The 14,297-nt window shown below is 41.5% G+C and overlaps 1 protein-coding gene across 2 annotated transcripts in view; it reads left to right on the top strand.

Annotated features, from left to right (window-relative positions):
* ERICH5 (glutamate rich 5) overlaps window positions 1-11,406 on the top strand; it is a 33,673-nt gene extending 22,267 nt beyond the window's left edge. The window contains exons 2-3 of one of the 2 annotated variants that reach the window (XM_033203599.1): window positions 6,949-7,902; window positions 11,018-11,406. In XM_033203599.1, the coding sequence (XP_033059490.1) occupies window positions 6,949-7,902; window positions 11,018-11,130 (1,067 nt within the window). In that variant the 3' untranslated portion in view covers window positions 11,131-11,406. The remainder of the gene's footprint in view (window positions 1-6,948; window positions 7,903-11,017) is intronic. The other variant, XM_033203600.1, reaches the window with a different exon arrangement.
* Window positions 11,407-14,297: the final 2,891 nt, after the last annotated feature.

A 14,297-nucleotide genomic window follows, 5' to 3' on the forward strand; every position in this document is an offset into this window, starting at 1 on the left:
TATGTATACTTGTGCCATGTTGGTGTGCTGCACCCATCAACTCCTCAGCACCCATCAATTCATCATTTATATCATGTATAACTCCCCAGTGCAATCCCTCCCCCCTCCCCCCTCCCCATGATAGGCCCCAGTGTGTGATGTTCCCCTTCCCGAGTCCAAGTGATCTCATTGTTCAGTTCCCACCTATGAGTGAGAACATGCGGTGTTTGGTTTTCTCTTCTTGTGATAGTTTGCTAAGAATGATGGTTTCCAGCTGCATCCATGTCCCTACAAAGGACGCAAACTCATCCTTTTTTATGGCTGCATAGTATTCCATGGTGTATATGTGCCACATTTTCTTAATCCATTCTGTCACAGATGGACATTTGGGTTGATTCCAAGTCTTTGCTATTGTGAATAGTGCCGCAATAAACATACGTGTGCATGTGTCTTTGTAGTAGAATAATTTATAATCCTTTGGGTATATACCCAGTAGTGGGATGGCTGGGTCATATGGTACATCTAGTTCTAGATCCTTGAGGAATTGCCATACTGTTTTCCATAATGGTTGAACTAGTTTACAATCCCACCAATAGTGTAAAAGTGTTCCTATTTCTCCACATCCTCTCCAACACCTGTTGTTTCCTGAGTTTTTAGTGATTGCCATTCTAACTGGTGTGAGATGGTATCTCATTGTGGTTTTGATTTGCATTTCTCTGATGGCGAGTGATGATGAGCATTTTTTCATGTGTCTGTTGGCTGTATGAATGTCTTCTTTTGAGAAATGTCTGTTCATATCCTTTGCCCACTTTTTGATGGGGTTGTTTTTTTCTTGTATATTTGTTTGAGTTCTTTGTAGATTCTGGATATTAGCCCTTTGTCAGATGAGTAGATTGCAAAAATTTTCTCCCATTCTGTAGGTTGCCTGTTCACTCTGATGGTAGTTTCTTTTGCTGTGCAGAAGCTCTTTAGTTTAATTAGATCCAATTTGTCAATTTTGGCTTTTGCTGCCCTTGCTTTTGGTGTTTTAGACATGAAGTCCTTGCCCATGCCTATGTCCTGAATGGTACTACCTAGATTTTCTTCTAGGGTTTTTATGGTATTAGGTCTAACATTTAAGTCTCTAATCCACCTTGAATTAATCTTCGTATAAGGAGTAAGGAAAGGATCCAGTTTCAGCTTTCTACTTATGGCTGCTAATTTTCCCAGCACCATTTACTAAATAGGGAATCCTTTCCCCATTTCTTGTTTCTCTCAGGTTTGTCAAAGATCAGATGGCTGTAGATGTGTGGTATTATTTCTGAGGACTCTGTTCTGTTCCATTGGTCTATATCTCTGTTTTGGTACCAGTACCATGCTGTTTTGGTTACTGTAGCCTTGTAGTATAGTTTGAAGTCAGGTAGCGTGATGCCTCCAGCTTTGTCCTTTTGACTTAGGATTGTCTTGGCAATGCGGGCTCTTTTTTGGTTCCATATGAACTTTAAAGCAGTTTTTTCCAATTCTGTGAAGAAACTCATTGGTAGCTTAATGGGGATGGCATTGAATCTATAAATAACCTTGGGCAGTATGGCCATTTTCACGATATTGATTCTTCCTATCCATGAGCATGGTATGTTCTTCCGTTTGTTTGTGTCCTCTTTGATTTCATTGAGCAGTGGTTTGTAGTTCTCCTTGAAGAGGTCCTTGACATCCCTTGTAAGTTGGATTCCTAGGTATTTTATTCTCTTTGAAGCAATTGTGAATGGAAGTTCATTCATGATTTGGCTCTCTGTTTGTCTGTTACTGGTGTATAAGAATGCTTGTGATTTTTGCACATTAATTTTGTATCCTGAGACTTTGCTGAAGTTGCTTATCAGCTTAAGGAGATTCTGGGCTGAGACAATGGGGTTTTCTAAATATACAATCATGTCATCTGCAAACAGGGACAATTTGACTTCTTCTTTTCCTAACTGGATACTCTTGATTTCTTTCTCTTGCCTGATTGCCCTAGCCAGAACTTCCAACACTATGTTGAATAGGAGTGGTGAGAGAGGGCATCCCTGTCTTGTGCCAGTTTTCAAAGGGAATTTTTCCAGTTTTTGCCCATTCAGTATGATATTGGCTGTGGGTTTGTCATAAATAGCTCTTATTATTTTGAGGTACGTTCCATCAATACCGAATTTATTGAGCGTTTTTAGCATGAAGGGCTGTTGAATTTTGTCAAAAGCCTTTTCTGCATCTATTGAGATAATCATGTGGTTCTTGTCTTTGGTTCTGTTTATATGCTGGATTACGTTTATTGATTTGCGAATGTTGAACCAGCCTTGCATCCCAGGGATGAAGCCCACTTGATCATGGTGGATAAGCTTTTTGATGTGCTGCTGAATCCGGTTTGCCAGTATTTTATTGAGGATTTTTGCATCAATGTTCATCAGGGATATTGGTCTAAAATTCTCTTTTTTTGTTGTGTCTCTGCCAGGCTTTGGTATCGGGATGATGTTGGCCTCATAAAACGAGTTAGGGAGGATTCCCTCTTTTTCTATTGATTGGAATAGTTTCAGAAGGAATGGTACCAGCTCCTCCTTGTACCTCTGGTAGAATTCAGCTGTGAATCCATGTGGTCCTGGACTTTTTTTGGTGGGTAGGCTATTGATTGTTGCCTCAATTTCAGAGCCTGCTATTGGTCTATTCAGGGATTCAACTTCTTCCTGGTTTAGTCTTGGGAGAGTGTAAGTGTCCAGGAAATTATCCATTTCTTCTAGATTTTCTAGTTGATTTGCATAGAGGTGTTTATAGTATTCTCTGATGGTAGTTGTATTTCTGTGGGGTCGGTGGTGATATCCCTTTTATCATTTTTTATTGCATCTATTTGATTCCTCTCTCTTTTCTTCTTTATTAATCTTGCTAGCGGTCTGTCAATTTTGTTGATCTTTTCAAAAAACCAACTCCTGGATTCATTGATTTTTTGGAGGGCTTTTTGTGTCTCTATCTCCTTCAGTTCTGCTCTGATCTTAGTTATTTCTTGCCTTCTGCTAGCTTTTGAATGTGTTTGCTCTTGCCTCTCTAGTTCTTTTAATTGTGATGTTAGAGTGTCAATTTTAGATCTCTCCTGCTTTCTCTTGTGGGCATTTAGTGCTATACATTTCCCTCTACACACTGCTTTAATTGTGTCCCAGAGATTCTGGTATGTTGTATCTTTGTTCTCATTGGTTTCAAAGAACATCTTTATTTCTGCTTTCATTTCGTTATGTACCCAGTAGTCATTCAGGAGCAGGTTGTTCAGTTTCCGTGTAGGTGAGCGGTTTTGATTGAGTTTCTTAGTCCTGAGTTCTAGTTTGATTGCACTGTGGTCTGAGAGACAGTTTGTTATAATTTCTGTTCTTTTACATTTGCTGAGGAGTGCTTTACTTCCAATTATGTGGTCAATTTTGGAATAAGTGCGATGTGGTGCTGAGAAGAATGTATATTCTGTTGATTTGGGGTGGAGAGTTCTGTAGATGTCTATTAGGTCCGCTTGGTGCAGAGATGAGTTCAATTCCTGGATATCCTTGTTACCTTTCTGTCTTGTTGATCTGTCTAATGTTGACAGTGGAGTGTTGAAGTCTCCCATTATTATTGTATTGGAGTCTAAGTCTCTTTGTAAGTCTCTAAGGACTTGCTTTATGAATCTGGGTGCTGCTGTATTGGGTGCATATATATTTAGGATAGTTAGCTCTTCCTGTTGAATTGATCCCTTTACCATTATGTAATGGCCTTCTTTGTCTCTTTTGATCTTTGATGGTTTAAAGTCTGTTTTATCAGAGACTAGGATTGCAACCCCTGCTTTTTTTTGTTCTCCATTTGCTTGGTAGATCTTCCTCCATCCCTTTATTTTGAGCCTATGTATGTCTCTGCACGTGAGATGGGTCTCCTGAATACAGCAGACTGATGGGTCTTGACTCTTTATCCAGTTTGCCAGTCTGTGTCTTTTAATTGGAGCATTTAGTCCATTAACATTTAAGGTTAATATTGTTATGTGTGAACTCGATCCTGCCATTATGATATTAACTGGTTATTTTGCTCGTTAGTTGATGCAGTTTCTTCCTAGCCTCGATGGTCTTTACATTTTGGCATGTTTTTGCAATGGCTGGTACCAGTTGTTCCTTTCCATGTTTAGGGCTTCCTTCAGGGTCTCTTGTAAGGCAGGCCTGGTGGTGACAAAATCTCCAAGCATTTGCTTGTCTGTAAAGGATTTTATTTCTCCTTCACTTATGAAACTTAGTTTGGCTGGATATGAAATTCTGGGTTGAAAATTCTTTTCTTTAAGAACGTTGAATATTGGCCCCCACTCTCTTCTGGCTTGTAGAGTTTCTGCCAAGAGATCTGCTGTTAGTCTGATGTGCTTCCCTTTGTGGGTAACCCGACCTTTCTCTCTGGCTGCCCTTAAGATTTTTTCCTTCATTTCAACTTTGGTGAATCTGGCAATTATGTGTCTTGGAGTTGCTCTTCTGGAGGAGTATCTTTGTGGCTTTCCCTGTATTTCCTGAATTTGAATGTTGGCCTGCCCTGCTAGGTTGGGGAAGTTCTCCTGGATGATATCCTGAAGAGTGTTTTCCAACTTGGTTCCATTTTCCCCCTCACTTTCAGGCACCCCAATCAGACGTAGATTTGGTCTTTTTACATAAACCCATACTTCTTGCAGGCTTTGTTCATTTATTTTTCTTCTTTTTCTTTTGGTTTTCTCTTCTCGCTTCATTTCATTCATTTGATCCTCAATCACTGATACTCTTTCTTTCAGTTGATCGAGTCGGTTACTGAAGCTTGTGCATTTGTCACGTATTTCTCGTGTCATGGTTTTCATCTCTGTCATTTCGTTTATGACCTTCTCTGCATTTATTAGTCTAGCTGTCAATTCTTCCACTCTTTTTTCAAGATTTTTAGTTTCTTTGCGCTGGGTACGTAATTCCTCCTTTAGCTCTGAGAAGTTTGATGGACTGAAGCCTTCTTCTCTCATCTCATCAAAGTCATTCTCTGACCAGCTTTGATCCGTTGCTGGCGATGGGCTGTGCTCCTTTGCAGGGGGAGATGCGCTCTTATTTTTTGAATTTCCAGCTTTTCTGCCCTGCTTTTTCCCCATCTTTGTGGTTTTATCTGTCTCTGGTCTTTGATGATGGTGACGTACTGTTGGGTTTTTGGTATAGGTGTCCTTCCTGTTTGATAAGTTTTCCTTCTGACAGTCAGGACCCTCAGCTATAGGTCTGTTGGAGATTGCTTGAGGTCCACTCCAGACCCTGTTTGCCTGGGTATCAGCAGCAGAGGTTGCAGAAGATAGAATATTGCTGAACAGCGAGTGTACCTGTCTGATTCTTACTTTGGAAGCTTCCTCTCAGGGGTGTACTCCACCCTGTGAGGTGTGGGGTGTCAGACTGCCCCTAGTGGGGGATGTCTCCCAGTTAGGCTACTCAGGGGTCAGGGACCCACTTGAGCAGGCAGTCTGTCCGTTCTCAGATCTCAACCTCCGTGTTGGGAGATCCACTGCTCTCTTCAAAGCTGTCAAACAGAGTCGTTCGTGTCTGCACAGGTCTCTGCTGCTTCCCCTGTTGTTTTTTAGCTGTGCCCTGTCCCCAGAGGTGGAGTCTACAGAGACAGGCAGGTTTCCTTGAGTTGCTGTGAGCTCCACCCAGTTGGAGCTTCCCAGCAGCTTTGTTTACCTACTTAAGCCTCAGCAATGGTGGGCACCCCTCCCCCAGCCTCGCTGCTGCCTTGCGGTTAGATCGCCGCAGATCGCCTAGTTAGCAATGAGGGAGGCTCCGTGGGCATGGGACCCTCCCGGCCAGGTGTGGGATATATTCTCCTGGTGTGCCCATTTGCTTAAAGCGCAGTATTGGGGTGGGAGTTACCCGATTTTCCAGGTGTTGTGGGTCTCAGTTCCCCTGGCTAGGAAAAGGGATTCCCTTCCCCCTTGCGTTTCCCAGGTGAGGCGATGCCTCGCCCTGCTTCAGCTCTCACTGGTCAGGCTGCAGCAGCTGACCAGCACCAATTGTCTGGCACTCCCTAGTGAGATGACCCCAGTACCTCAGTTGAAAATGCAGAAATCACCGGACTTCTGTGTCGCTCGCGCTGGGAGTTGGAGACTGGAGCTGTTCCTATTCGGCCATCTTGCTCCGCCCCCCCAAATATATTTCTTATCTTTAACTATTCAGTGCACTTTTGCATCCTTTAAACTATCATGCCTCATGCAACTCTGAGATCAATATGAGGGAAAGAAGAGAGATTCACTGCTGTTTTAGAGACAAGATCATTGGGAGCTAAGTTTCCAAGCTCATATGGTTGGAACAATGGCCAGAAGTAAAATGCATGTTTCCCTACTTTCTGTTGATTTCTTTTCCCACTGTGTCCCCCAAATGACATGCAACTCAGGCTGAACTGTCTCTGCTACTTCCCTTCCCAGACATCTTAGCCTTTACCTATTAGGGCTTCTCTGCCACAGTCCCTTTTCCATTTGCTGGGGGCTTTTCTGTGTTAGAAGGAAAATAAGACCTCTCTAGCAGCCCAAGGACCTCACATCATTAAATCTTCTAAGTTTAGGAATCTTCTATTGCCCTCCCCCCTGCAAAAAATGGAAAAAAATTTCAAAAAAAAAAAAAAGGAAACCTTCTAAGTCTCAAGACAAGAAAGTGTGAGACAAGGAAAAGAACAGAGAAACAAAGTGGAGTAAGCTCAGTTAGAATCTGGGACAGGAGCCATGAAAAGATGCACAAGGAGCACACAGGAGAAAACTGTGGTTTTGGAGGACTTCAGAGCTTAAGATGAAATGTTTGAGATGAAGACAATAAAGGGATTTGACTTGGAGAGTGTTAGGGGCATGGTATGGCCTTTCTGTACTCAGATATACTTGGAACTGTCGAACTGTTAAATCTACTTTGTGATGTCAATTCACTTTCCAAGAAAAACTAAACAATAATTTGTGTTTTCTCTTTTCTTTTTATTTTTCAAATGAATAACCAAAAGTAACTTCAAATGAGCATTTTTCAACTGCAGAAGAAAGTGGGTCCTGCTTTGCCCAACCAAAGCCACATACATTGGGAAGAGAATCTACTGTTGATGGCAATGTACAAAGGGAAAGCCATCCTCCCTTACAAAAGCTCAAGGTTTCAGCAGAGCCTACAGCGAATGGTGTTAAACCCCTCCAAGAACAGACCCTGACCAAGGACGTAGCGCCTGGAAGGGATGCTGCAGACCAATCAGGGTCCACAGAAAAGACTCAGCCTGGAGAGGGACTGAAGGAATCTGGGCCACCTCAGCCAGGTGGCAAAGAGGATGCCTCAGCAGCAGAAGGAAAGAAGAAAGATGCAGGAGTAGGGACAGAGGCTGAGCCTCTAAAAGGAAATGCTGAAGCTGAGCCTTTAGGACCAGAAGCCAAGGGTCAGTCTTTGGGGACAGAAGGAGAGAAGGACTCCCTCAGAGCAGTGGAGGCCACCGAGAATCCACAAACTGCTGCAGAGATGAAGCCTCTAGGAACAACTGGGAATGTTCTGCCTCTGCAAACAGCTGGAGAGCTACAACCTCAGGGCACAATGGGAAAGGATGAGCAGGCCCCGCTTCTAGAAACATTTTCCAAAGAGAACGAATCTCCAGAAATATTGGAAGGAAGTCAGTTTGTGGAAACAGCTGAAAAGCAGCAACTTCAGGCAACATTGGGAAAAGAGGAGCAGCCCCAGCTTCTAGAAACAATTCCCAAAGAGAATGTAACACCAGAAGTATTGGACAGAAGTCAGCTTGTGGAAAAGCCTGTTATGAATGATCCACTCCATAAAACTCCTGAAGGTCCAGGAAACATGGAGCAGATTCAATCTGAAGGAATAGTTGGAAGCATGGAACATCCAGCACGAAATGTAAAGACAGGAGCATATGTGGAAATGGTCAGGAACATCCATACTAATGAAGAGGACCAACACATTGAAGGTAAAAGTTATGCTGGCAAACCTTCTGGATGTTTAGATGTGTTCCATAGGAGACCAGCTCTGGGGGGTGGGGTGGGGTGACTGACACACAGTACCTGAAGTCATTTTCAGGTGGTTGAAGTTCGTTTGACCAAACCAAAAAGGCTTCTATGCCTGGGAAAGAGGCATTCAATTAATGCTCAGTTTATCAGCAAAACTTTTCCGAAACATCATCTCTGTTCAAAATTTTAACCTAGTGTTTAAATACTGTCTAACTTTGAAGGCAACGTGTGAAACTTTCTGAATTTTTCCAAGTTGATGCTTCATCAGGCCCTATGTATGAAATAAGGATCCAAAGTAAAGGTGAATAGATGATTACTGGAGGAATTCACCTTCCAATGAAATGATATATACATAATGGATCTTAGAATGTTATTTTCATCTTTGTGAAGCTTATCTTAGAAAATGACTGTCAGGGCAGGGTGCAGTGGCTCACATCTGTAATCCCAGCACTTCAGGAGGCAGAGAGGGGAGGATAGCTTGAGCCCAGCAGTTCATGACCTGCCTGGACAACATAGTGAGACCTCGTTCTCCAAAAAAAAAAAAAAAGAAAAAAGAAAATGACTGTCAGTCTGCTCTTGTTCTTCTGTAGTTTTAAAATCTGTATTAGAAGACCAGAGAAAATGTACTATGTCTTAGCATATAGTGTTTTAAAATTTTAAATGTATTTTACCAGCATAAAACAAATGATGTTTACAGTGTTCTTTATTGGTATTATAATTTCAGAAAATATTTTCTTCTGGGGTATGATTTACATTTTGGTAAATTTTAGCTTCACAGTTCAGTATAATTAAGTGAAACATTCATTATCATCATCCATCTGTTTTTTTTTTAATTCTTTCATTTTATTTATTTATTTATTTATTTATTTATTTATTTATTTATTGAGATAGAGTCTCGCTCTGTTGCCCAGGCTGGAGTGCCGTGGCACAATCTCGGCTCACTGCAACCTCCGCCTTCAGGGTTCAAGCGATTCTCCTGCCTCAGCCTCCCGAGTAGCTGGGACTACAGGTGCACACCACCATACCCAGCTACTTTTTGTATTTTTAGTAGAGACGAGGTTTCACCATATTGGCCAGACTGATCTCCAACTCCTGACCTCATGATCTGCCGCCTCGGCCTCCCAAACTGCTGGGATTACAGGCATGAGCCACTGTGTCTGGCCAATTCTTTCATTTATTAACTGAACATATGCTAGGTGCTGAGATGCAGACTGAGGAAGAATCAGTCTGTGTCCTCAAGGGACTCACTGTCTAGTGTGGGAAGGCAGGATGTGTGTGCATCACCATAGTCTGTTGTGGGAACTGCTTTCCTAAGAATGTATAAGAAGTGCTCTGGGAACAACTTGGGAGAGGCAAATAAAAGCAGATAGTTTTTACATCAGGATTGTCAAACTCAAAAGTCTTTAGGCCTAGGATACTGAAAATGAGTGAGGTAAAGGACACACGTCATACCGTGGGAGCCCAGGGGACCTTGGCAAACAGGAGAGCACAGCCTTGTCAAAAGAGGAAGCTCTGCACATCTCCAGCCATGGAACTAGAGCCAATGTTGCCAAAGCCAACTTCTCAGGGAAACAGGGTTGTATGTGCAATGTCCAGACTTGTTAGTGTTAGCTGTCTGTAAATGTTTAACGATTGTATTTAAACACATAATGGCCAAGTCAGACAGGTTTGGGGGCACCCCTGGACCACCCTTTGATTTACTTACAAATTAGTCTTGCTTGCTTTCTCTTTTCTTTTTTTTTCTTCCTTCCTTCCTTCCTTCCTTCCTTCTTCCTTCCTTCCTTCCTTCCTTCCTCCTTCCTTCCTTCCTTCCTTCCTTCCTTTCTCTCTCTCTCTCTCTCTCTCTCTCTCTCTCTCTTTCTTTCTTCAGAGACAAGAGCTTCAAGCTGGAGTGCAGTGATGCAATCATAGCTCACTATAAACTCCAACTCCTGAACTCAAGGGATCCTCTTGACCCAGCTCCCAAGTAGCTATAGAACTACAGGAATGTGCCACCATGCCTGGCTAATTTTTTTTTTCTTTCAGAAAATTATTATTATTATTATTGAGACAGAGTCTTGCTCTGTTACCCAGGCTGGAGTGCATAGCTCATTGTAACTTCTGCCTCCCAGGCTCAATACATTCTCCCTCCTCAGCCTCCTGAGTAGCTGGGTGCCATCATCCCTGGCTAATTTTTGTATTTTTTGTAAAGACAAGGTTTTACCATGTTGGCCAGGCTGGTGTCAGACTCCTAGGCTCAAGCCATCTGCCTGCCTCAGCTTTCCAAAGTGCTGGAATTATAGGCGTGAGCCACCACGCCCAACTGCCCAGCTACTTTTTGAAAAATATTTTGTAAAGACAGGAGGTCTTGTTGCCCAGGCTGGTCTTGAACTCCTGGCCTCAAGTGATCCTCTTGTCTCAGCTTCCCAAAGCATTGGGATTACAGGTGTGAACCATCACACCTGGTCATGAACTTTCTATTGTAACATGTTCTACCGCCATTTCTTTGGTAATTTTGCATCCTGATTTTATAGAGAGAATTTATTTCATAAGAGTATGCCAAGACTTGAGATGTTAATTGACTTGACATCAGCCATTCAGAGGCTCTGAGAGAATCGAGATGATTACTTTTCTTTTTATTTTCCTTTTTTTTTTTTTTTTTTTTTTTTTTAGACAGAGTCTTCTTCTGTCTCCCAAACTGGAGTGCAGTGGTGTGATCTCGGCTCATGGCAACTTCTGCCTCCTGGTTTCAAGTGATTCTCTTGCCTCAGCCTCCCGAGTAGCTGGGATTACAGGCTTGTGCCACCATGCCCAGCTAATTTTTGTATTTTTAGTAGAGATGGGGTTTCATTACTTTGGGCCAGGCTCCTGAACTCCTGACCTCAGGCAATCCACCTTCCTCAGCCTCCCGAGGTGTCGGATTACAGGTGTGAGCCCCTGTGCCCAGCCGAGATGATTACTTTTCTTGATACCCCCAGATAAACTTACTGTTTAGACCTAAAGATCAAGAACTGCCCCCCATTGGAGACAAACTGTGGGATAATTTGTTAACTCTAAATAAGTGTCTCTTAGTATCTCCTTTGGTTACTTTTCCAGGTGAGACAGGGGAAAAGGTGGAAACAGAGATGGAGAATGAGAAAGTGAGGGAAGGGGCTGAAACCAAAGAAGAAGAAACAGGAGAAGCGGTGAACCTTTCAACAGCCACATAGATAGAAGAGTGAACTCACACAGCACATTATCACAGAGAAGACAAAAATGGTAGTGAAGCTTGTGGTTATGTATCTTATCTTTCTATATTTACATGTTTTCTGTAAGGAGTGCGGTTATAGAGAGACTGTTGGAACCACAAGAAGGATGTTTCCATGTTCTTGATTATATTGTTCTACAAAACTGCTAAGCCATGAACAGTTTTCTTAGCTACTTAGAATGGTTATACATTTAAAACGATAAAAAACAAAGCCAATAAAAATTATGTGATTATTTAAGAGTGTGAGGGTGACTTTCTTCATTGTGGCCATGGGGCCATTCAGTATAGAAAATGGGACCCTAAAAAGAAAGTGTAAACCTTTAGGTACAGGTGGCTAGAGAAAGGAATTAGCGAATTAGGGAACTCACAGTAATAAAGTCACACAGTCATAATCATGATGGAATGAGAATGAACAACAGCAAAAATAATAGGATGAGCTATACCAAATATTTCTGTTTTGTTACAGAATTCAGAACTGATAAGAACCTTAGGAAATATGTCATCTACACACTTGCTCTCCTTTAAGGTTGTCAATTACCACAGATCCTTATTTATCATGGAATATTAAATATGTTAACAGAATCCTTTGCAAAGGATGGCAAACTCTGGTGCTATCACAAGGTTAGGCATTTTTCACAATGAAAGGCTACACATTTTCCATGTGCCATTTTGAATCAGCTGTTGATTTTATACTCACGTGAGGTTTTTCAATTGTTGTTATCCTTTTTAATAACATTAAAAGTATTTTTAATTAATTCACTTTTAAATGTATTTTGGAGACAATAAACAGCAAGGATTAAAACCTTGTTTTATGTTTATGTAGAGTCTACCTTGCTGTTTATGTAGAGTCTACTCCTGGGCTCCATTCTTTTTTTTTTTTTTTTTTGGAGATGGAGTCTTTCTCCGTTACCCAGGCTGGTGTGCAGTGGTATGATCTCGGCTCACTGCAATCTCCGTCTCCCGAGTTCAAGCAATTCTCCTGCCTCAGCCTCCTGAATAGCTGGGATTACAGACGCCCGCCACCATGCCAAACTAAATTTTGTATTTTTAGTAGAGGCGGGGATTCACCATGCTGGCCAGGCTGGTCTTGAACTCCTGACCTCGTGATCTGCCCGCCTCAGCCTCCCAAAGTGCTGGGATTACAGGTATGAGCCATTGCACCCAGCCACTCTATTCTTTTTTAGATGACTGTAATTTAATGGTAGGCTTTAGCAGTGGAAAAAGGCTAAGAAATCAAGATTTTAGAAACATTTATGATATTTCTTTAGTGATGTACCACAGAGTCAGTTTTTGAGAATTCTTCCGAAGTTAGCAAGGGATTTTGGCAAGTGATTGTATGTAAGTAATGAAAATAATAGTTAACTTGCCCACCAGTGAGTGTCTTGTGTTTTTGAGTATCAGAATAGTATTCTGGAAATATTTTGTGTATTTATCTTGCTTGTAAATATGTATTTTTCTTTTAAAAAAAATCCTGGGCCGGGCGCGGTGGCTCAAGCCTGTAATCCCAGCACTTTGGGAGGCCAAGACGGGCGGATCACGAGGTCAGGAGATCGAGACCATCCTGGCTAACACGGTGAAACCCGGTCTCTACTAAAAAATACAAAAAACTAGCGGGCGAGTTGGCGGATGCCTGTAGTCCCAGCTACTCGGGAGGCTGAGGCAGGAGAATGGCGTAAACCCGGGAGGTGGAGCTTGCAGTGAGCTGAGATCCGGCCACTGCACTCCAGCCTGGGCAACAGAGCGAGACTCCGTCTCAAAAAAAAAAAAGAAAAAAAAAAAAGAAAATCCTGTTATTTGCTAAATAAATCCTTATATTTTTAAGGTAACTGCTCAGATGAATTAACTAGTCTCTTTATTTTTATTTTTTATTTTTTGAGAGACAGTCTTGCTTTGTTGCCCAGGCTACAGTGTAGTGATGTGATTGATCATGGCTGAATGCAAGCTTGACCTCCTGGGTTCAAGCAATCCTTCCACCTCACCTGTCCTGAGTAGCTGGGACTACAGGCATGTGCCACCATGCCTGGCTAATTTTTGTATTTTTAGTAGAGACAGGGTTTTACAATGTTGCCAAGGCTGGTCTCGAACTCCTGAGCTCAAGCAATTCACCTGCCACAGTCTCCCAAAGTGCTGGGACTACACGCATGAGCCACCCAGCCTAACTAGTCTCTTACTTTAGCTTCTACGTTAAAATAACTACTAAGATGGCCTATAATTAATTATAAGAATACAGGATACAGGGAAAAATATATTCTCTTGATTCTGATTTTAATATTTATTTATGTTCTGACTGTAAAGTGCCGAGGAAGACAATAAAAGGAGCTCCTTGAGGTGATGACATCATCCTTTCTGCAAAGTAAAGGCACTGGACTGTGATTGCATTGAGAGCAAGCACTGTGTTTTATGCATTTTTGAATTCAGGCATTTAGTACCTTTAATGGAATGTGGTAGGTACTTGGAAAATATTTGTTGAATCAGTAAATGAATAACAAATACCAAGGAGTCCCATTTAAACTTAATTCATTAAAAAATAATACATATGAAAATATAAATTTGGCCAGGCATGGTGGCTCACACCTGTAATCCCAGCACTTTGGGAGGCCAAGGCAGTGGATCTCTTGAGTCCAGGAGTTCAAGACCAGCCTGGGCAACATGGTGAGACCCTGTCTCTACAAAAAATATAAAAAATTAGCTGGGCATAACGGCATGTGCCTGTAGTCCCAGCTACTCAGGAGGCTGAGACTCAAATCATTTATTTTCATAAAATTTTGGAAATTTAAAAAAATTTCTGGTAGTTTCTCTACTTTTGTCTTTATCCTTTAATGTGGTTACTAAAATATTTTTGGAAACTTTTAAAAAATTCTTTTAGATAATATTCAGTTTTAACATTAAAAACCTATAAGAAAAATTTAAATATTTCACAATATCTCAACATTCCAAAATTTAAATAGTCCATCAAAATAAGCTGTTAATTTTAAAAAGTAATAAATGTCTATGGTAAAAGTCAAATACAGAAGGGTATAAAATAGGTAGTGAAGTTTCCTTCCCATATCCTTTAGTTCTTCCTTTCTGGAAGTGTATACTTCCAGAAAAAAAGGGTATATGTATATACCAGGCTATATGTATATGCTA

This window comes from Trachypithecus francoisi, unplaced genomic scaffold (assembly GCF_009764315.1).
Source record: "Trachypithecus francoisi isolate TF-2019V2 unplaced genomic scaffold, Tfra_2.0 Lachesis_group7, whole genome shotgun sequence".
NCBI lineage: Eukaryota > Metazoa > Chordata > Mammalia > Primates > Cercopithecidae > Trachypithecus > Trachypithecus francoisi.